Raw genomic sequence first — 21,825 nt, forward strand, 5'->3', positions numbered from 1 at the left:
AATTCCAGATTAATATGCAATCAACGGATGCTCGCCTCTCGACTGTTGAAAACCTCATCGACAAGATACCTGACAATAGTCAAGATATTGGATACCTGCAACAAAAAGTGATTGAGTTAGAAGACCGAAGCAGAAGGAATAATCTACGTATCATTGGTCTTCCGGAACAAATAGAAAAGGACAATATTTTGGACTTCTTGACCACTTTTCTTCCGACCTTAACGAAAATTACCTTTTCACAGCCACTTGACTTTCAAAGAGCGCACCGTGTACGTTCACGTGGAATCACATCATCTACGAGACCTAGACATGTTTTGGCATGCTGTTTACATTATCAACAGGCTCGTCAAATCATAATGGCCACCAAAAAACATGGTCCTTATGAATAGGACTCATCCCAGATAATAATTACAGCAGATTTTTCTGCACCTACAAATTTCAAAAGGAAACAATTTCTAAATTTACGTACTAGGTTAAAGAAAAGAGAGATCAAATATGGCCTTTTGGAACCTGCCACCATGATTGTGACTTTAAGGGAAAACTAAAGAATATTTTGACCCTCACGATCTAGAATCCTTTTTGAATGACCTTGATGATAAAGACACTGAAATGGAACACAAATCTACCTCAAATACAGACATTATAGAACCTACACCTTCTATCTCTGCAGAGGATACAGATCAAGGTGAATGGATACCTGTGCAGCGACAGTGGACACATGGTGGTAAATTTAAGGCATGGAAAAAAGAAAAATCACCCAAGAGACAAATCCAGATCTCCCATCAAACCATGAGTAAAGTTCAGTATATTAATCCTAGAGGGGTGATTTGCTATATCTATGACGTAGGAAAATATACTCTGAGTCCTAACAATAGTGTTCCCTCTCCTTTTTTCCTCTTCTCTATCTTCCTTTCACAGCTTCCAGGCTTCTATCCCCTGACTAAAGTTCAATCACTCAGTGTACATACTGTCTTATCTATTAAGTTGGACAGTTCAGTAATAAACAACTCTTCTGATAAGTGATACTTTCCTGTTACTACATTTTCAACGAATCCATATTGGGTTAAAGATTCAAATCTCATATAATTACATAACTATAATCCTAATATCGTAATTTTTTTTTCTTCTCTCCTCATATTCTGTTCTCTCAACTTTTCTACTTCTTTTATCCACTTTCATAGATTGGCATTATATATTTCCATTTTTGGGTTGTTTTTTTTTATATTTTTTGATATCGCTATAATAGGTCTTCTAACAAGTTAAAACCTCTGAATGTTGTATCTTTAATTGTTAACGGTTTGACGCACTTTATTAAGAGAAAAAAAATAATTAGTTACCTTGGCCAACAAAAAACAGATATTGCTTTATTACAAGAAACACATCTTACTGAATCAGAAAGTGAGAAACTGCAGAGAGAATGGATAGGTCAAGTAATACACGCCAATATAACTCATAAAAATCCTATGGATACCGCCACACCCATCCGGAAATGTGGAGTGGCTATCCTTTTCAATAAAAACCTACCATATAAAATCTTACAAACCTGGACAGATGATGAAGGCAGATATGCATTCGTTAAAATACGTGTCAGAAACTGCCATATGATTATAGGGTCAATATATGCACCTACTGATTCCAAAACGATATTTATTTCAAAAATTACTAGATTACTTTCATCTTTTGGACCCACCAAAGTACTGATTGGTGGAGACTGGAATGTTACAATAGACCCATTTATTGACAAATCTGGTAAACCAGATACCCATCATTCCACCGACAGATATATCCTGAAAGACCTTATGGATGACTTTGCTCTACAAGAACCTTGGCGTTTACTGCATCCGCATGACAGAGACTATACTTTTACATCCAGTCCACACTCCATTCGTTCTAGAATAGATTATTTTTTAACATCACCAACATTGATACAGTCAATTTCACATGCAGGAATTACTCCTTGTAGTATATCTGATCATGATTTAATAGATCTGCACATCAATATTGGACTTACTCAATCACCTAGAACTCATTGGAGATTTAATACTTCAATGTATAAAACACCACAAGCTAAACTAGATCTATGTCAACACGTGGATCAGTTTCTAGATGAGAATAAAGATTCCGTCACAGATGCAAGCGTATTATGGGGTGCAGGCAAGGCTGTCATTAGAGGAATGATTATGAGGGATTCTTATCTACTTAAAAAAAAATTGAACGCAGAGAGGATTTCATTGGAACAAGAAGCTCAATCGCTTACGAAAGATTATAATAAATCAGAAACACCTATCCTTCTAAAAAAATTATCAGTTAAGTTTAGACTTAATAATTTATATACCTCTCAAGCTGAAAAATGCTTATTCCCGATACGACAACGTCATTATGAAAGGGGGGAGAAAGCAGGACGTCTTTTAGCTTATCAATTACGCCAACAAGAATCGTCTAGAACGATTTCTGCTATTAGGAACTCTTCAAATGACTTACTTACCCTACCTACGGATATAATAACCCAATTTCAACAATACTATGAAACACTCTATACCTCCTTGAACTGTGAAGATACATTAGTGGAAGATGAATTCTTTAAAAAATTAAAAATCCCAAGATTGTCTCAAGAACAGAAGCAAAGATTAGAAGAACATATATCAATAGAAGAGATAGCTAAAGCTATTGAATGTCTAGCTACAAATAAAGCCCCGGGAGAAGAGGGCTTCCCCATAGAATTCTATAAAATCACAAAAACTCAAATTATTCCAATTCTGCACTCCTTTCTTTAATGAATCTCTAATCAAAGGCCACTTCCCACCTGAATTTCTAAGAGCGCGCATTATAGTACTTCTTAAACCCGATAAAGACTCTTTGGAATGCTCCAGCTATAGACCCATATCTTTAATAAATTCTGATATTAAAATCTTGGCCAAAATAATAGCAACAAGATTAAATTCAGTCATCACGTCTCTCATACATCCCTCACAAGTAGGATTTGTTCCATCGCGTTCCTCCTCTAACCATCTACGAACCATCCTGCACCTGTTATGGCAACAACGTAATAAACTAGACAAAAATATCCTTTTATCCTTAGACGCTGAAAAGGCATTTGATAGAGTAGAATGGGGATATTTATTCCGTACCATGGATAGAATGGGTATAGGTCCAGATTTTATTACGCTTGCTAAAGGAATGTATAACTCCCCTACAGCTGCAATTACTTGCAATGGCTTCACTTCCCCCTACTTTAAAATCTCACGTGGAACCCGTCAAGGATGTCCTCTCTCTCCCTTGTTATTCCTCATAGCATTAGAACCCTTAGCTATTGCAATCAGGCAAAATATCAATATACACGGTATCGCTACTTTATCCGGTGAGATAAAAGCTTTTTATTATGCTGATGATATTCTACTCACATTATCCAACCCAAATACCTCAATTAACGCTCTGATTGATTTATTAACACACTTCTCGGCATTCTCTGGATATAAGATCAACTGGTCTAAATGTGAAGCTTTGCCAATGAACACCTGTACCACTTCAACAACTTTAGGGGATCTACCTTTCAATTGGAAATCATCTCAACTGAAATATCTTGGGATCCTTCTCAATACAGGACTAAAAAATATTGCGATGGATAATTTGAACCCCATTATAGACAAACTTAAAAGAGACTTTTTTAGATGGTCTCAACTGAATCTGTCATTATGGGGAAGAGTGCAGATTATTAAAATGAACACAATTCCGAAATTTAATTATGTTTTTAACATGCTATCACTCCCCCTTACTTTGATTTTTTTTAAAGAATACAACCTCTCTAATAAGCCGTTTCATTTGGGGAGGGAAAACCCCCTGTATAAGTGGTGCGAAATTACACTCATCCTCCCTAAAAGGTGGCCTTAGACTCCCACACCTGGAAACTTACTGGATAGCACAACAATTATCTCACTCGACCTCCATGATATCTGAGAAAGATAAGATACCTATATGGGTCAAATTGGAACAACATTTATTGAAAACTACCACTTCTTTGGCGATTTATTATACTAAAAGTCCTAAATTCTCCCCATCCTCCAATCCAATTATATATTCATCCCAATTAGCATGGCAAAAAGCACATAAAATTATAAACTGTAATGTCCATATACATTTAAATGCTCCGTTATGGAATAACTCAGCGATTATACATTAAGGAAAAGAGCTAAATTGGTTTATCTGGAAAAAATGTAAAGTCAACAACATATCAGACTTATATAATCAAAACAATTCTTTGAAATCATTTACACAACTTCAAGAAACACATCGACTCCCGACCTCACAACTTCATAACTATATACTACTAACATCGATTTTAAACACTATAACATCCTTGAATTCAGACCTTTTGACTCACTCATCCATTGCACGCCATATTTATATATGGAGAAATTTTAAAGGCACGGTATCTGGCCTGTATTCTTTACTAATTGATAAATCTTTTTCAGATAATACATCCAAAGATCTACAATCTTGGTGGTCTACACGACTTAACATTACCTATACAGATAAAGATTGGGCTAAACTTTTAGAGAATTATAATAAAGGGATTCGTGATGCAAGGATGAAACTTAATTACTTCAAAATTTTACATAGATGGCATTGGTCACCTTCGAAACTCTACTCTGCTAAACTTAGTAATGATTCAAATTGCTGGAGATGTGACCAAACCAATTGTGATATCGTTCACATCCTATGGGACTGTACTGCACTCCAATCATTCTGGATACAAATATCACAATATTTAAGGAAAGTATTGCCCAATATCTCCCCACAATCACCTCGCCTATTTTTACTACATGATACCCAAGGTCTAGGTACACTTTCCTCACATCTATATAGATGGCTTTCTACTGCAATTAGTGTAGCCAAAGTTAATATATTGCGTTTTTGGAAATCTAATGTTTTACCATCTACTCAAATGTGGTTAAAGGATATGTTTGATATTGCCCAGTTTGAAAGAATGCTATATAAATTAAACGATAACTTACAACAATTTGACCAAATATGGAATGTATTCTTGACTAGGTAATATTTTCACTTCTCTTGTGTATTTCTTTAAATGTTCAATAATTCACAAACAATATCTCATGCCATTATTATATTTTCAACATTATTGACAATAATTTTTTTCTATTTCTTCTCTAGTTAGGTTGTAGATAAGTGTAACTTTGTAATAATATATTTTATCATTTTGACATAATATATATTTGCTTATTATTTCTCTGTCAGGAATATCAGATATAATATAATTAACAATGTTTTATTTATGGAAAATATCTTAACATCTCACTGTACACTGGAATCTCTTTAATGTGAATCTAAGTTCTTTCTTTATCTTTTTGTACAATCTATAATTATTTGTTCACTTATAAAAGTTTAATAAAGAATTGAAAAAAAAAATGAAAAAAAATAAAGGCACTTCCCCGCCCCTACTTCTGATCCTATGACCTCTGAATGGTAACACTGGCAACAAATGCAAATCTGCTGTGGCGCTCTTTGTTTTGAGGTGGGTTAGACAGATTTACCTATGGACGGTCGTCGTATTGGTACAAAATGTAAAACACTATGGAATGTGACCACAGCAACTTATTCAAGTATCAATCACCTTTAAGCAGACAGGCAGACTAGTGCCGAATTGATTTAGACATAGGATAAGACCTGCATTTAACTGACAAAGCCCAGTAAACCTAACATCTGACAGCGCTTGTGTTTCTGTTAAAGGGGAGGCGGGGATATCCTTTTGGGGCAGACCCACTTTCATATAGTTGGTGTTCTGTGATTGTTTTATTTTTTAGCTGTGTACACAAAGCATTCAATGATGCAGATTTACTGAAGCACTTTCAATCCATCACTTGCTGCTACCGTCGTGAGAGTCCCTTGAAGTGGACAGAAGAAACAAGGGCCATTATATTAAGGAAGCCAAAGCCAAGCACTGATCGCTTTTCCTCACAGCTCCACATAGATACTGTAGGAGTTAACGCATGCCGTCTAGAAGACACTAACCGGTTATTGGTTGCAGTTTTGCTAGTGTTTAATTGTTTTTTTTAGGGGGCGTAAAACTAGGAGTCAATTAGGGCAGTCGAGGCAAGCATGCGCTAAACGCATCCTGTAAGCAAGTTAAACTTCATAAGATCAAGTGCACGGTGTAAATATAGTGGTAACGACTTGTGCGTGCCCTCTCTCAGACAAATCGTGCTGCAATTCAATTAGGTTGGCTAGCTGAGATTTAAATCTTGCCTGAAGACCTTTGCCACTGGAATGTTAAATTTCTCAGAATTAGGGTATGCACTTTCGGCCTGGACATGTGTACGTGCAGGAAAATATAACAGATTGAATTCATAAAGAACTTTGCGCAAAACAAATGTATCCATTAAATAGGCCTTTGTAGAGGAATAGTGTGACTTTCTATACTCACAGGTTAAGTTAAAGTGATTCATAAACTTCAGAATCAAGTACGTCACTTGACCGTTTATATTCTGTTACACTGTCTTAGTTTAGTCTGCTTTGATGGTCAGTTGCACAGAATTATTCAAGAATCTCAACTAGGGGCCTAATACATGCGCTGCGCTCTGTTTCAAGTTACACAACTGCCGTTCAAACAGGCCTGTCACAAGCCGAAGCCCTGCAGACTGAACCGGGTTTATTGGGGTCATCTAAGCAACGCAAACTGCCTCATTTATCTGAAGGCTAGGAACGCGAACAAAAAGTGGATCGCGGCGTTTTGAGTGCCATGATGTTGAAAGCGTTAAAGCAGTTCGCCTCAATCTGTCGCCACACTCCCTTTCATAATTAAGAGTAAAATTGATTATTAGCTAACCTACTTAGGGAGAAGGGTGGAGAGGTGCACTTAACATAATCCCACTCTCCAAGATACATTCTGATTGACTTTGGGTGGTTAAACAGCTGAATTAGTCACACCTACATCCAGTCTTGTAGGATGTGCGTTCCCATATATTACTGAAAATTGACCCAAAGCAAACAAACAATTCAGAGTCCAGCTTTGTAAGGTTGCAAACATCACGGGCCTCTCTCAAACCAGAACGCACCACAGGCCATCAGCACTAGACGCAGAAGGTATCTGAAAATAACCAGAATTCAACATTCCCCTTCCCCACCCTCCAGGCAACTTCCCATATTGTGTTGTTCATTAGCTAAAAGCAACTAAACACTGTGTATGCACAACCTACAAAGCGAAATCTGCAGTAAAGAAAATGGTTTGTCCACCTCGACAAAGTACAAGAACGTTGTCAGTATTTGGGATACCCCAAAACTGAAATGTAGTCTATATATACACACATGGGCGATAAGTTTGCCAACTCTACTTCTGTGGTCTACTCAGAACGCCCCTTGACAATGGACACTGCAAGCAATTCGGTCCAAGGCCATTCGTCGATTAAGGGATGCTTTTTTTTTCCCCTCAGTTGTTTAGTTGGAAAACAGGTACTGCTGCTTTCTTTTTAGGGTCGAGCCTGTGTTGCATGCGCTCGCGTATCGTTGCAAGACGCTTTTGTATTTAGAAAAGGGCTCTGAGCCCTGTCAACTTCACGTCAGTGTTTTTTATTGGTTCGTGGGCTTGCCTAATAAAATCTGCTTGCTTTCATTAGTCGGAGGCAAGCATACGTCATTTTTCCGGTGGCTAGCCCTCCTCGAGCACAGCGACCAAGTACAGAAAACATTGAAGGCTCGCTGTTTTCCATCGGGCTCGTGGACTTCTTTTTCTCTTATTTACGAGCGCGATCTCGCTTGGCAGAAGTCGAGCGATTTACATAGTTAATTTCACTGTTTCGGGTTGCGTACATAAATGCACTTTTGCCAGACAGGTGAAAAGTCGGGTTAGGAGCTTACAACATGATCAGCTCTAACATGAGCAAACAAGAGACCCGTTGCATTGTAAATGCTTGTTATGCCCTGGCTTGACACCGTAGCTGTCACCGGAAAAAGATGTGAGCATTACTGGAGAAGGGATTTGGCTCTGCTCTCATACCGGGAGCAATGAGTATTTATTCTGATTGGGCATTAGTTGTGTGCTTCCACAAACCACTGCTTGCCCTCCACACATCTCTGGGTATTTTTTTTACTTATCCAACTGCCTGGGCTTGAAGTTTCAGGGGCACACACACACACACACAACATTAGAATACTATCAAATAGTTTTAGATACCTGGATAATTTATTTTGTTTTTCTGTAAGCAGCACAGGAGGGCTTCCCAGTGCAACTGTCTCCTGAACTTTCAACCTTCACCAATAATAACCTATAGCTCTTTGGTTCTACACGAACTCATTTATTCCTATGCTATTTACTTATAATACTTCACACTACCATATTATTAACATTATTTTTTAATAGCTTCACCAAGGCCAGTCCAAAGCCCAGCTGCAAAAAGAGGGGAGTTATGCCTGGGGTTAGCTACCCCACCATGTAAAACAAGCATGAACAAAGTCAGTAGACCTCACCTATGCAAGAGCTTTTGGCTTTGCCAGTTTTTAGCCATGCTATACACTAATATAGCTGCTGTTCAGCATGGCTAAAAGTTTGTGGCATAGAGGAGTGTGTGTGTGAATAACACAGTGGTACCGAGTGTCAGAGTCGAATGTCCATAGCGTTGAAGAATGCAGTGGTATAGAGTAGAGTGTTGCAGAGTATATTACAGTGGCAGAGAGTGGTAAGAGGTGTAGAGTGGCGCGGCGCAGAGTGACGTAGTGGTGTAGAGTGCTGCAGAGTAATGTGGCATAGATTCCTGTGGTGTAGAGCTTGCAGAGTAGAGTGGCAAAGAGTTGCAGTGTCGCTGAGTATAGCAACACAAAGGGTGGTGGTGCAGCATAAATTAGCATAGCGTGCATTGGTGTAGTGTGCTACGATTTAGAGTACAGTAACATGGAGTGAGGTGGCACAGAGTAGAATGGTGTAGAGCACAGTTGTGTAAAGTGAATTGCTGTAGAAGACAGTAGAAGAGTGAATTGTTTCAGAGTAAAGTGTACTGACAGAGTGAATTGTTTCAGAGTAGGGTGTAATGGTACAGAGAGTGTTGCAGAACAGTGTGGCATAGATTGCCGTTAAGTGCAGAATGGAGTGGTTCAAAGTAGACAGCAGTGCTTAGCCAGGAGTGGCGTAGAGTACATCGACAAAGTAGAGTAGTGCACAGTACAGTAGAGGCGTGATGCAGAGTAGATTGGAGTGGTGCAGAGAAGACTTTAGGGGCAGAAAGTGGAGCACACACTGGGCGGTAGTGCACTGCCATTACAGAGAATACATTTTCAATTGAAATAACCGTTACATTTGCACACGCAGTTTTACAGAAAAAAAAAGTATGCAGCACATAAGAGATAATGCATTTAGATGTCAACACCTTGTGTATTGATTTGTTCTGATCCTATTAAAATGTGTTTGCATAAAGTTCAGCATTACCAGAAAAAAGCTTGCTTTGTGCTTTTTTAAAACGGTGATATATTGTCAGTACAGTACATTACAGACATTTAAACTTTGTCCTGTGCTAGAATATATGCCTTTCACGGCAAGATAGTCACATAAATCCTCTCACTTCCAGTCACAAAAAAAAAACATGAAGCTCCCTCAGAAGACAGACCCTGACTTTTTGATCTCTGGGGACTCTGAATGCACAGTAAATTTAACAAGAACAACATTAAAGGCGTGTTTACAGAAATTGAGCACTGGTGGAAGGATACAGTATATAGAGAATGGGCTACGGGAGAGAATAGACAACATCAAGCTGGGCGGCCTAAAACAAACAAAGCCAGCACATACAAAGAAAGCAAATGTGAGTTACAAACTACAAAGCCAATAGTAAGCAACGAGCGGAATGCATTCCCAAATAAGCTTTCCATATGTCCCCAAGATGTCTTTAACAAACCAGATAGCTGTGCTGTCTAGTATGCTTCGACCCAAAAACTCCTCGCTACAGAAAAATCATCCAAGACATCCCAGCCTTGTGGACAGAGAAATCTCCTTCACAAATAACTATAACACTTTGTGGTGAAAGCCAGAGATCCATGGAAGCCACAAAGCTGATCAATCTGCTTTCCACCAAGACCTTCACCAACTGGACATGGAACAGGGATCATGTACGAAACAGGAACACAGCCCAAGTGGCAGCAGAGATGAAATAAATACAACCTTACCCTGTGTGGCATCAGCGGGACCAGACAGCAACAGTCCAGACAGAAAAGAATTGTGCTGTATTCTGGGCATGGAGAAAGAATGCCTCACATACTCCAGGAGTAGCACTGATGCTAACACCAGCCGCCATGAGAGCTCTGATTGGATGGATAGCCCAAGGTACCAGAATCATCACATTGACCTTCTGGACAAAGAATAAGATGACCACCATGAATGTTATCCAGTGTTGTGCACCTACAAATAAGAGCAAAGAAGAGGAAAAGTATGTTTCACAATAGACTCCAGCCTATCCTGGAGAAATGCCTTGATAGAGACATTGCCAAACGGACTGTGGACATCAATGCCAAGCCTGGGTGTGACAACACGGGGTACGAATTCATGGGCAACCATGCCCTTGGTGACAGGTACGAGAATGGTGAAAGGCTTGCAGACCTCTGGGGTCTGAACAGTTTGGTGATAGGCAGGTGGTACTGTATTACCACACAAAAGAGCATAGAATGCAACATGGGTGTCACCAGATCATTCAACAGAGAATCAGATAGCCCATGTCTGCATTGCCAAGAAGTCCCTGCAGGATGTGAAAATGGTGAGCGGATGTGTTGCCAGACCATCCACTTGTTGTGGAGAGGCTAAAGCATGGATGGACTTGACGAACGAATACCAGCGATATAACATCACTCCCCTCAAAGAGACACAGAAGCAGAGAAATACTCTGTCACACCCAGTAACAAGTTTCAAGTTCTGTAAGAATTAGAGGACGACAGAGACCCTGTAGAAAGTCAGTGAGAGAATAACAAAGATTCAGTGACATCAATATTTTAAGGAGATCCTGGGTCCGAAGAATCACCTGCATAAGTAATTTATCTCCACTGAGACTCTCAGCACAATCCAAGAGACAGGAAAAGAAAGCTGCAGTCAACACCAGTTGAACAAGCAGAAAAGTTGAAAGGTCAAGGCAAATACACCAAAACCAACAAAGAAGCAAAGAGAAGCTCAAAGCAGCCAAGCAACGATTCAGTGATTGTCCTGCCACAGCATCCCATGTACATTTTAAAGGAGTCTATGATATAACAATTAAACTTTCTGGCAGACACAGCAAGCCAGCAAGACCCATTTAAGACAAAGCTGGGTAGACAATCATGGGTAACGATGGCCAACAACAAAGATGGGTGGAACACTTTGAAGAACTACAGAATCAGCACAGGCCAGTCTCCACCAGACATATAACCATCTGACAAGGAACTGCAAATCAACAGCAGCAGTCCAATCAAGGAAGAAATACCTCAAACCAAACATGTGAGGAATGCGAACGCAGCAGAACCAGACAACATTCCTGCAGAGACACTGAAACATCAGTAGACGTGTCCTACCCCATGTTTGGACGGATCTAGGAAGAGGAAAAGGAACCATTAGACTTTTAGGACTGATATCTCATCAAGATCCTCAAAAACAGGCGACCCGAGTAACTGAGTAAATTACAGAGGATGTCTTCTATTGACCCCAGGCAAAGGGTTCAAAAGTCTCATCCTGCGTAGAATGAACAAGTAGACACTCAGTTGCGAGAACAAAAAGCTAGTTTCTGCAAAGATATCTTGCACAGACCAGATTACAACACTGCATCATCATTGTGCAGTTTATGAAATGGAACTAACCCCTCTATGTCCACTTCACCGACTAAGAAAAGGCATTTGACAATGTGGCCAAAGAGATCCTTTAGTATCTCCTTTGCCACTATTGTATGCCAGATAAACTTGTAAGAATCATTGGGAACTCTTACAAAGATGACCTGCAAGATAATCCATGGAGGACAACTGATTTAAGTCTTCCTAATGAAGACTGGAGTTCGACAGGGTTGCTTGCTCTTGTCTTTTCTCTTCCCGCTGACCATAAAATGGATCATCTCAACACTCACAGCAAGGATAAAAAATTAGATTCCGTGGACACAGCATGATGACATGGAATTTGCAGGCGACCTGCCCCTACTACTCCATACAACTGCAGTCACTCTTTTCAGGCAATGCACTGGAAGACACTGAGGCCTACACCAACACAGGGAGTGCCAAACAAGCAGGGCAGTGCCACCGTCAAGGCAAGATTTGGCAAAGAAGGAGTTGTCTTCTTTCTGCTAAAGAAGATCTGAAACGCCTACAAGCCAACCAAGATCATGCTTTTTAAATAACATCAAAATCAGTCCTTCTGTATCGAGCAGAAACTTGGAGGACAACAGTGCTCACCACCAACAAAGTCCAAACCTTAATCAATAACTGTCTGAGGAAAATCCTTACAAATCCACTGGCCAAACACCATCAGCAACACCAACATATGGCACCAGGCTTTCCATCTCTCTGCTCACAAAGAAATCATGAAAAGACACTGGGGTTGGATAGGTCACACACTCTGCAGGCCCGCACCAAACACCAGGCAAGCTCTAACCTGAACTCCAAGGAAAAGAAAAAGGCCAAGAAACACTTGACTTGAGGCGGACTACAAGGAGATGGGTTACGCCTGGAGGCAGGCTAACAGAAAAGCCCAGTACAGAGCTAGATGACCTAAGAGTTTTGGTTGATGGCCTATAAAGGAGACGTAATAGGCAAAAGAACTGTTTTAAAGGCAAACCTATTGGCGCTGTCAACACGTTGACATAATATATTCAAGCAACCAATACAGTTGCTCACCCGACGTTAGAAACCACTACTGAGGGTGGATGGTTATGTTTACATTATTGATTTATAAACAATGCCGTAGTTTTAGTTCTGATGTGTTGTTATAAAAAATAAAAATCAGTGTCATTCTGTGGTTAGAATGTTTTCTGATCATTTGGGGAATACGTCTCGTCAGGCATGTAAAGCGATCGCACAGTAAAGCAAGCAGTGGGAAAGGAGCGATCGATGTTTTCCATTGTAGTTTAAAGAAATATATGCACATAACGTAATAATTTAAGTGTGGCTTTCAATTAAGTAATTATGATCGCGTCGCCTTTCAGTAGTAAAACTCCCGAGCATAGGGGGGGGGGGGGGGGGGTAGTTCGGGGTCGGTGTCCTGGCTCAGGGACAGACATGTTTTTGGCCTAAACGGATTGTATAATAATATGTAGTAGTAGGCGTTTTACCACAAATGCCTCCCCCTCGCTTTCCCGACCGCAGTCCCTCGAAGACTTAAATTAGGCCGCGAATTCTCTATCCACCCCAACTCAGACCTAGTCTGCAACCTTTGAGTTCTTTTTAAACTGAGATTTGTCGGGGACGTCCTTACGTGAAAAGTTGGAGCATGTATTGTGAAAGAAAGACCACAACCCCAAAAACACATCATTCACGACTAAATACGTTTTAAATAACTAACATATTTTATGGGGGCATGAGTATATGACCCAGCGCAAGAAATACCCTCTAAAAGATTTACTATTATCCCCTTCTACAGCTGCGACTATACAACTTTACTTTATTTCTCTTAAGCACAGGGATACAATTCATTGTAATTAAAATAAAAAGAAAACAACTTCCTCAATTTCAAAAATAACTCGTCCATATTTTATAATCTTATGTCGTAATTCTTTCAATTTATAAGAATTGTTGTAAGGGAGGTTTAGAAAATAAGGATATGTTCTTGTGCGCGAGGATAGTTCTCTTTTACTTTTCAATATGAACAGATTAATGTATACGCTTTTTGGTATGGATATTAATTGCACGGGTTGTGCCTCCGGAACTACGTAAGGTTCTTGCAAAATGCCCCACTGTAATTTGCAGACTGAAAACAATACTAAATCAATGAAAGAGATATAGTCAACCAAAGACAACCGGAGTAGGTTTGGGGGTCACGCCTGTGGTACTCACGCAGCTTCTTCCACATGGCTCGGTGGCAGTCCAAAAAGCCCCGGCGGATAGCAGCGCACACTTCTGCTGGTTCGTCGGAGCCGAAGCCCCGCTGCTCGCGGATTAAGGACCAGAGATGACTGCGAGCAAACGCTGCGGCCTCCCGCCCTCCGTGTCCGTCACACACGGCAAAAAAGGCCACGGACGCGGCAGCCGGCGGAGGTTCGGGTTCCACTACCACCCGGGTGAAGTCCTCCATGTACCGACGGCCGCCCTGGTCGCTGGAGACGCTGACCGACAACGAGTACGGGACGGCGGCCTCCATACCCCCAGAAGGCAGCGGCGAGCGCCGCTTCCCTACCCCGCCGCCCTGTCCTCGCGGTCCCAAATGCGCCCCCGTGGCTCGGACGCTAAGCGTCGGGGCTGGTGTGGCGCGAGGTACCGCACCGCTATTGTTTATCTCCGGATCGACGGAAGCTTTCCACCCGGTCTGTCGGTTTGTTGTTTGGGCATGCCCGCCCGCCGACGTCACAATCCAAAATGGAACCTTCTGGTCGAGGTGATGACATAGAAAAGGGACAGAAATCGGATAGAAAATCGCCCACAACATTCGCCATCTTGGATGGGTATGCGCTGGCGTTTCCGCTCGCCAAATTCACGGTAGTTGCCTCACCAGAATGTTTACTGTATTGTTTGGAGACGAAGACTTCTGTTGTTCTTGTTAGTTAAGTCTCAAGTGACAGGCACTGTGTCACCCGTGGCGACTTTAGTAAGTCCTTGCTATCCAACCATGAATTCTAGAATTTAAGCCAATACAGCTGTCCAAATAAAACTATGTAATTTACCGAATTGCAGGACTCGCTTGAGGCCTCTTGGCAGTTTTTCAACAGTGATCACATAACGCACACGTGAGAAATACCCTATACATAATGTTTATATCCACCTTAGGGGTGGGTAGTGCGCTCTCCAAATACATTGATTGATTGATTTCACATTCTCCAGTTACAGATGCACGCAAAGATTCAACGCGGGATTCAAAACGAAGTAAAGTAAGTTAAGGTAAAATCATGTAAATATTCATTCCAGTAACGTCCCAGAGCAACCATTGAAGCAACCTATCTTGGAAGAGATTTTACATCATTGACCATGTCAAAAATTTTTAACAGGAAAGAGGTCGATAAACCTATTTTCCGCTTAAAAATCGTGACTCTCCCGCCTGAATCGGGTTTATTGCTATGTACAGGTACACTTCAAAACTAAACCTATACAGTCACCTTCAGCATGCCAACAGAATTACACACATTTCATAACTTTAGTGTCGTTACTCTGTTGGCGCTTTATTCCTGTCTGATTATATCAAATTAAAGTGCCTCTGACACCCTGGACGTGTCAACAAAATTCTATAGCAGGACGGGAGGCAAGGATTATGCTGATCTTTCTTCACTTTTTATTATACAGCAAGTTCAAAGTACAGTAACAAAAAACATGAAACTACAAGTCCCATGAATCCGTAGTCATGGCAACCATAAGCCAATGAACAACAATAGTGTCAACAGTATAAATGCCTCCAAGTAACGTCATCCTCCCTCTTTCTTCACTGCTCGCGGTGACAGATAAGTGACTTTCTGCCTCTACGCTAGTATTTTGAACTGGTCTAGGCGTGTACTGATAATTTTGGCTCGCGCGCGTCAAGCGGGGCATTTTCGCTTTCCTTTTCAGGTTTTCTTTGTTGTAGCAACGCTGTTGCTACACGCGCGCGGTAGGCTTTCGAGCCCGAGCGCGTTCCGACTGCAGTGACGCGTCGGGCCCTCTAGAGGGCGCGCCTCATGGTTCCAGCACTCGCGTTGCAACGCATGCGTTTTTCAACGCTCGGTGTTGCTTTTTCTTAACACGTTAGGGCTGGTTTTTCCGCCCTGTGCTGTGCCCCCTCCTGTGACACCATTTTTGGTTGTTTCCTTGGCGAGCGTGGTGCTCGGCTGGTGATTTTTCTGGGAAAAAAATTGTCTGGACAGGAGTAGGAAGGGGTTACCCCACGAGGTTTTGGGGCGCAATTTGGTATTGTCTCCTGTCTTCTTTCCCTCATGAGCGCTATGCAACCTGCCCAGGATCAGGATTCTTTTCCCCTCACGTCCCCTGAGGCCCCTTCCCTCCGCGCCCTTCCTTCTGGGATGGAGGTGGTTTTGTCGCAGGCCATTGCGCAGGCTCTTGCTCCTTTTAAGGAGAGTATGGCGCAATTGGCCGCACAGGTATCTAGGGGTCCTGGCGTGACGGGGGTTGCCCATGGGGCTTCTCCCAGGAAACCACGCAAGCGTGATGCGGGGCACCTCAGGGAAACTGAGGTTTTTCCTTCTCTCTCCGATAAGAGTGCGCACACGCAACAGCGTTTACCCTCCCAGGAGGGTTCTGCGCCCGGGGTTATTGGTGACAAGGGTCACCCCAAATCAGATCTCATCTTGGGGTCTTCATTGGGCATGGTTGGCAACTCTGAGGGGGATTCTTCCTCAGTGGAGGAGGTGGAAATGGGTCGTCCGTGGCGTCCGGGAGCCTCTCTCCCGGAAGCCCAGGATCCAGGGGAGTCGGATTCCAACATGTTTGAGCTGGAGGGCATATACCACCCCCGCTCCTCTGAGTGGCACGCGGATCCTAAGGTGGCGGACTACGTGGCGGGTAAACTTCGCCAACCTTTAGATAAGGACGTGCGAGCACGGCTCAGGGCCGAATGCCCCAGTCCCACTCTCTCAGATAGAGTGGCTGCCACCCCGGATTTGCACCCAAAACTTTGTACTTTCTTCAGGAAATATGTTAAGGATCCAAAAAAGCTAATCGATAGGTCTTGGCGAGCGTGCCAGGATAAGCTCCTGGACGTGGTTGGACCCCTCACGCAAATTATCCAGTTGGCTGAGCGGGCCAAATTGTCAGGTACACCGCTTTAGACTGAAGTCGTTGCGGGTTGGGCCCAGAAGGCTTTATGCCTTCTTGGGAATGCCAACTGCGCTATTTCAGCGGAGAGGCACCGTTCCTTGCTAATAAAAATTGATCCCAAGCTGGGAGGATTGTCAGCTTCAGAAGCAGGGGCGGTGGCGCAGGGGAACCTGTTTGGTGACCCCTTCGTCAAAGAACTTGGGAAGTTCGTGGCCACTTTTTCGGCCTTGGATAAGGCACAATCTTCCATAAAGAAGATTTTTCCTGGGAAGGTTTTTGGAGGGGCCGGACGAGGAAGGGGTCGCTCTTCCGGCCGCCAATTCCAGCAAGGCCCTGGTACTTCCCGACAGTTCGGCTGGCAAGACGGTCGCCAGGAAACTTTCTTCCCCAACAGGGGGAAAGGACGAAGAAGAGCGGGTAGAGGAGCCCGTGGTGCAGCCAATGCCCCAGGAGGACCCTCGGGTAAGGATTACCCCTTCTTTCCCTCAAAATCTGGGAGGGCGACTCCGTTGGTTCAGACACAGCTGGGAACTCCTCACTTCAGACGCATGGGTCTTGTAGACAGTGTCAGGTTTTCACATAGAGTTCTGGGGGACCCCAATTCAGGATTCGATCCCCAAACCTATGATTTTTTCGGACGCGGACTCCCACCTTATAGATGCAGAGGTGCAGGAGTTACTGCGCAAAGACGCTATTTGCCCCACGTCGCTTCATCCAAGAGGTTTTGTCAGCAACCTTTTCCTTGTTGAGAAGAAGGACAAGGGTTTTCGTCCGGTAATCAATTTGCGGGCCTTCAACAATTGGGTGGTTTATCGCCGCTTCAAGATGGAGGATATTCACCTCCGGAGGGACATTTTACCCCAAGGGGATTGGATGGTCCGTCTAGACCTCAAAGACGCGTACCTCGCGGTCCCCATTTTCCCTCCACATTGCAGGTTTCTGCAATTTCGGTGGCAGCAACAGGTGTTCGAGTTCACCTCTCTCGCCTTCGGCCTTTCATCAGCCCCTTGGTGCTTCACCAAGCTCCTCAAGCCGGTAGTGTAATTCCTTTGTTCGAGGGGAATTCGTCTCATTATTTACCTGGACGATATTCTCTTGATGGATCAGTACAAAACCCTTCTTCTTTCCCATGTGAACATGACTATTGCGCTGTTGCAGGACCTGGGGTTTGTGATCAACTTCCAGAAGTCCGATCTGACCCCATCGCAATCGATGACTTTCTTGGGTTTCCTGATAGACTCCCAATCGGCTTCTCTGAGTCTTCCGCCCCAGAAGATTGTGAAAATCAAGAAGGAGCTGAGGATCGTACTGAGACGGGACAAGATCTAGCTTCGCCAGTTAGCCAGAGTGGTGGGTTTACTATCCTCATCGATTCAGGCTATTTTTCCAGGCCCTCTTCATTACAGGGCTCTCCAGCGCCTCAAGGCACATCACTTACGCCAGGGGCTGACTTACTCCGAACGGATCTCTTTCAATTCGGAGGCCAGGACGAAGTTGCTGTGGTGGTTGGACCACATGGAGGCCTGGAACGGGAGGGCCATATACGGTTCTTCTCCCAATCTGATCATAGAGTCGGATGCCAGCCGACACGGTTGGGGAGCCCGTTGCGGGGACCTCTCCTTCGGGGGTCGTTGGACGACCCAGGAACTCGACCTTCATGTCAATTGTCTAGAACTCCTGGCGGGTTCGTTTGCAATCAATTCCATGACCCGGGACAGGGTGTCTTGTGTGGTACTTCTTCGGATGGATAATATATTGGCGGTTCAGTATATCAACCGCCTGGGGGGCACCCTGTCCAGAACATTAGCCGAATTGGCGAAGGATTTTTGGCATTTCTGTCTGGCGCACCAGATATCAGTCACAGCGGAATACCTACCGGGCAGCCAGAACGCCATGGCGGACTGGAACTCCAGGCATCTGACGGATTCCAGCTGGATCCGTCGATTTTTCGGGCGATCATGGCCCATTGGGGTCCTTGCACTGTGGACCTGTTTGCCTCACAGTGGAATGCGCATCTTCCCCGCTATTTCAGTTGGCATCCCGACCCGGGAGCGGAGGCGGTGGATGCATTTCAACAGATCTGGGGCCCATTTCTGGGATATGCCTTTCCCCCATTTTTGATGATTCCGAGGGTTCTGTCTCTAGTACGTCGTCAACAAGCCACGATTATCCTGGTGACTCCTCTGTGGCGCTCTCAGGCGTGGTTTCCAACCCTTTTGGAACTGTCGTGCGACTTCCCTCTTCGCCTCCTATCTTATCCATCAATCCTTCGGGACTCCTCGGGCCAGTGCCATCCGCCAGTGCTCCAGGTTCACCAGCAACTGGTAACCTGGAGGATTTCCGGAGCCGCTGGCACGATTGCCGACTTTCACAGGAGGCTCAAACCTTCATTTCTCAGGCCTGGGCCCCAGGGATGGGCAAAAGATACAAGTCAGCTTGGTCTCGATGGTCTCGCTGGTGTTTGGACAGACATACAGATCCCTTGGGGGCCCACGTTACAAATGTGCTGAATTTCCCGGCGGAATTGGCATCGTCATGTTTATCTTATTGCACGGTAAATTCTTTTCGTTCCGCTATTTCGGCCGGACACCCTCCTCTGGAGGGCTACCCAGTGGGGAACCATCCGTGGGTGTGCAGGCTACTCAAGGGTGTTCGCCTGTCCCGCCCTCCTCAGCCCAGATACACTGAGTTGTGGGATGTTAACCTAGTTTTGCGTTTACTATCCTCTTGGCAGGATAATACTTCCCTCTTGAGGAAAGAGTTATCGGCTAAATTGGCGATGTTGCTGTGCCTCATATCCTGCAAGAGAGTCTCGGATGTGCGAGCTCTTGACGTGCCGTCTCAGGTTTTTTCTCATGAAAGGGTTACCTTCTTGATCACCCGTAGGATGAAATGTAATACTAGATCAGTGTCTTATCCGGCGTTTCCTTTTGCCCCGAAATTATGTGTGGTTCGCTGTCTGAAAGCGTACGAAGAAGTAACGGCCACCCTTCGTCCTCCTGGTGAGAACCAGCTATTGATTTCCTTGAAGAAACCGTTCAAGGCGATTTCTTTGCCTACCATTGCTAGGTGGGTCAGGTGGATCTTATCCGAAGCTGGGGTGTACATTCAGGTTTTCGGCGCTCATTCGACTAGGGGTGCCATGGCCTCTAAAGCAGTCCAAGTTGGTGGTAGGCTGGAGGACATCATGAGTGCAGCTGATTGGTCCTCGGAGTCGGTTTTCAAGAAATTTTATTTTAAACCGATCCATGAGGCGGCCTCTTTAGTGGTGAGTAAGCTTTGAACTTGCATAATCCACGCCTCCGGTCCTGCTATAGAATGTAAAATTTCCTAGCTAACGTGAAGGAAAGTTTTAATTCTATTAAGGACACTGAGGCGAGGATTATCCCACCCGTCACATGATAAGTTCCTTCCCACCCGGAATGGACAGTTGGATCAAGTGCAAGGATGGTATACTTATTTTGGTTAGGAGGGCAGTCTCCGCTTCTATTGGTTTTCTGTCTACGTGTTGGACTTTGCTTAAGGGGGATATGTGACTTGGGTATGAATACCAGGTTGTTGGTTTCTATATGCTTTGTTGCATCGTATACTTATGCTTCTTCCGGTTTTAGCTGTTTTATTGCAATCACCTATCGGGTTGGCTGATGCTGTTTTACATTCTCTCTTAGGTTCTGAGACAGCGGCTACTTGATGTTCTGATGTCCCTTCGCAGTGAAGTCGAGGGAGGATGACGTTACTTGGAGGCATTTATACTGTTGACACTATTGTTGTTCATTGGCTTATGGTTGCCATGACTACAGATTCATGGGACTTGTAGTTTAATGTTTTTTGTTACTGTACTTTGAACTTGCTGTATAATAAAAAGTGAAGAACGATCTGCATAATCCTCGCCTCCGTGTCCTTAATAGAATTGAAACTTTCCTTCACGTTAGCTAGGAAATTTTACATTATAATGCAAACCATAAAGCACATTAGACTTTATAATAAAAATGGAATACATTCTATAAGAAAACATAACGGTTTATGGGACAAATTCATTACAAGTATGCAAGATAAATAGTTAAAAGTCAAGCAGCAGATATTTATATCAGGAAGTAGCATGCAACGTCGCACAAAGTGCAGTAAATAATTAGGCAGAATAAGATACAGTTCCACTCTAATGAATATATCGAAATTACAAATCAGAGGTAACACCGGCGCAGTGTTGCTTCCTAAACGTCAAGTAACTCAAGCATTTGCAATGCAATAGGTGTCACATTTTCTTGAGTTCGAGCTATTGGCATTGTAAATTCATACTTGGACTTTTATGGTCACATAAATTGATCAACACTGCCTCATAATTTCATCTTTTCATCCCATATAATTCCAGTGGCCCAGCATTTACCTAAATAACTTCTCTTTACCTTCTTCCTCTATCTTAAAACATATACAATTACTATATAAACCTTTATCAGAAATAAACCTTTGGCATTAGAGTGTAATGCTAAAAAAACCATTACAAAAAATATCTTTTGGGATGGATTGAATGGTGAAAGGAAAGAGGGAGTCAGGAGTAAAGATGGAGAGGGTAAGTGTCCTAGTAACGGTGTCATGGGCCTTAGATTAAGAAAGGAAAATGGTTGACTAGAATTTTGGTAGGAAAACAGAGCAGTAATTAGAGTTGAGTGAGGTCCTTAGGTCTCTGGCCCCGATGCCACTGCACCTGTTGCTCCATTGATTACAAGGCCTCAGGAAAGAAACCGGATGGGGCAGAAAAAGAGAAGTGAAAGGAATACAACAGACAAAAGGAAGAAGGAGAAGGGGTCACAAAGAAATAACAGTAAGAAGGGAAAGAAAAAGAACAAGAGAATGAAAGCACAACTAAGAGAAGAAATAGGGCAAATGTGTGAGGCAAAAGAAAAAAGGTAAGGAAACTAGTGAACGAAAAATAAAGAG

At 43.1% G+C, this 21,825-nt stretch overlaps 1 protein-coding gene and 1 long non-coding RNA gene across 2 annotated transcripts in view; one reads left to right on the forward strand and one right to left on the reverse strand.

The window, feature by feature from the left end:
- Window positions 1-14,517, reverse strand: part of LOC138286375 (protein phosphatase 1D-like) — a 111,303-nt gene extending 96,786 nt beyond the window's left edge. The window contains exon 1 of the mRNA XM_069226535.1: window positions 13,990-14,517. Within this exon, the coding sequence (XP_069082636.1) occupies window positions 13,990-14,293 (304 nt within the window). The 5' untranslated portion in view covers window positions 14,294-14,517. The remainder of the gene's footprint in view (window positions 1-13,989) is intronic.
- LOC138286376 (uncharacterized) overlaps window positions 14,512-21,825 on the forward strand; it is a 63,420-nt gene continuing 56,106 nt past the window's right edge. The window contains exons 1-2 of the long non-coding RNA XR_011201977.1: window positions 14,512-14,594; window positions 14,971-15,027. This is a non-coding gene — a long non-coding RNA (uncharacterized lncRNA). The remainder of the gene's footprint in view (window positions 14,595-14,970; window positions 15,028-21,825) is intronic.

This window comes from Pleurodeles waltl, chromosome 3_2 (assembly GCF_031143425.1).
Source record: "Pleurodeles waltl isolate 20211129_DDA chromosome 3_2, aPleWal1.hap1.20221129, whole genome shotgun sequence".
NCBI classification, from domain to species: Eukaryota; Metazoa; Chordata; class Amphibia; order Caudata; family Salamandridae; genus Pleurodeles; species Pleurodeles waltl.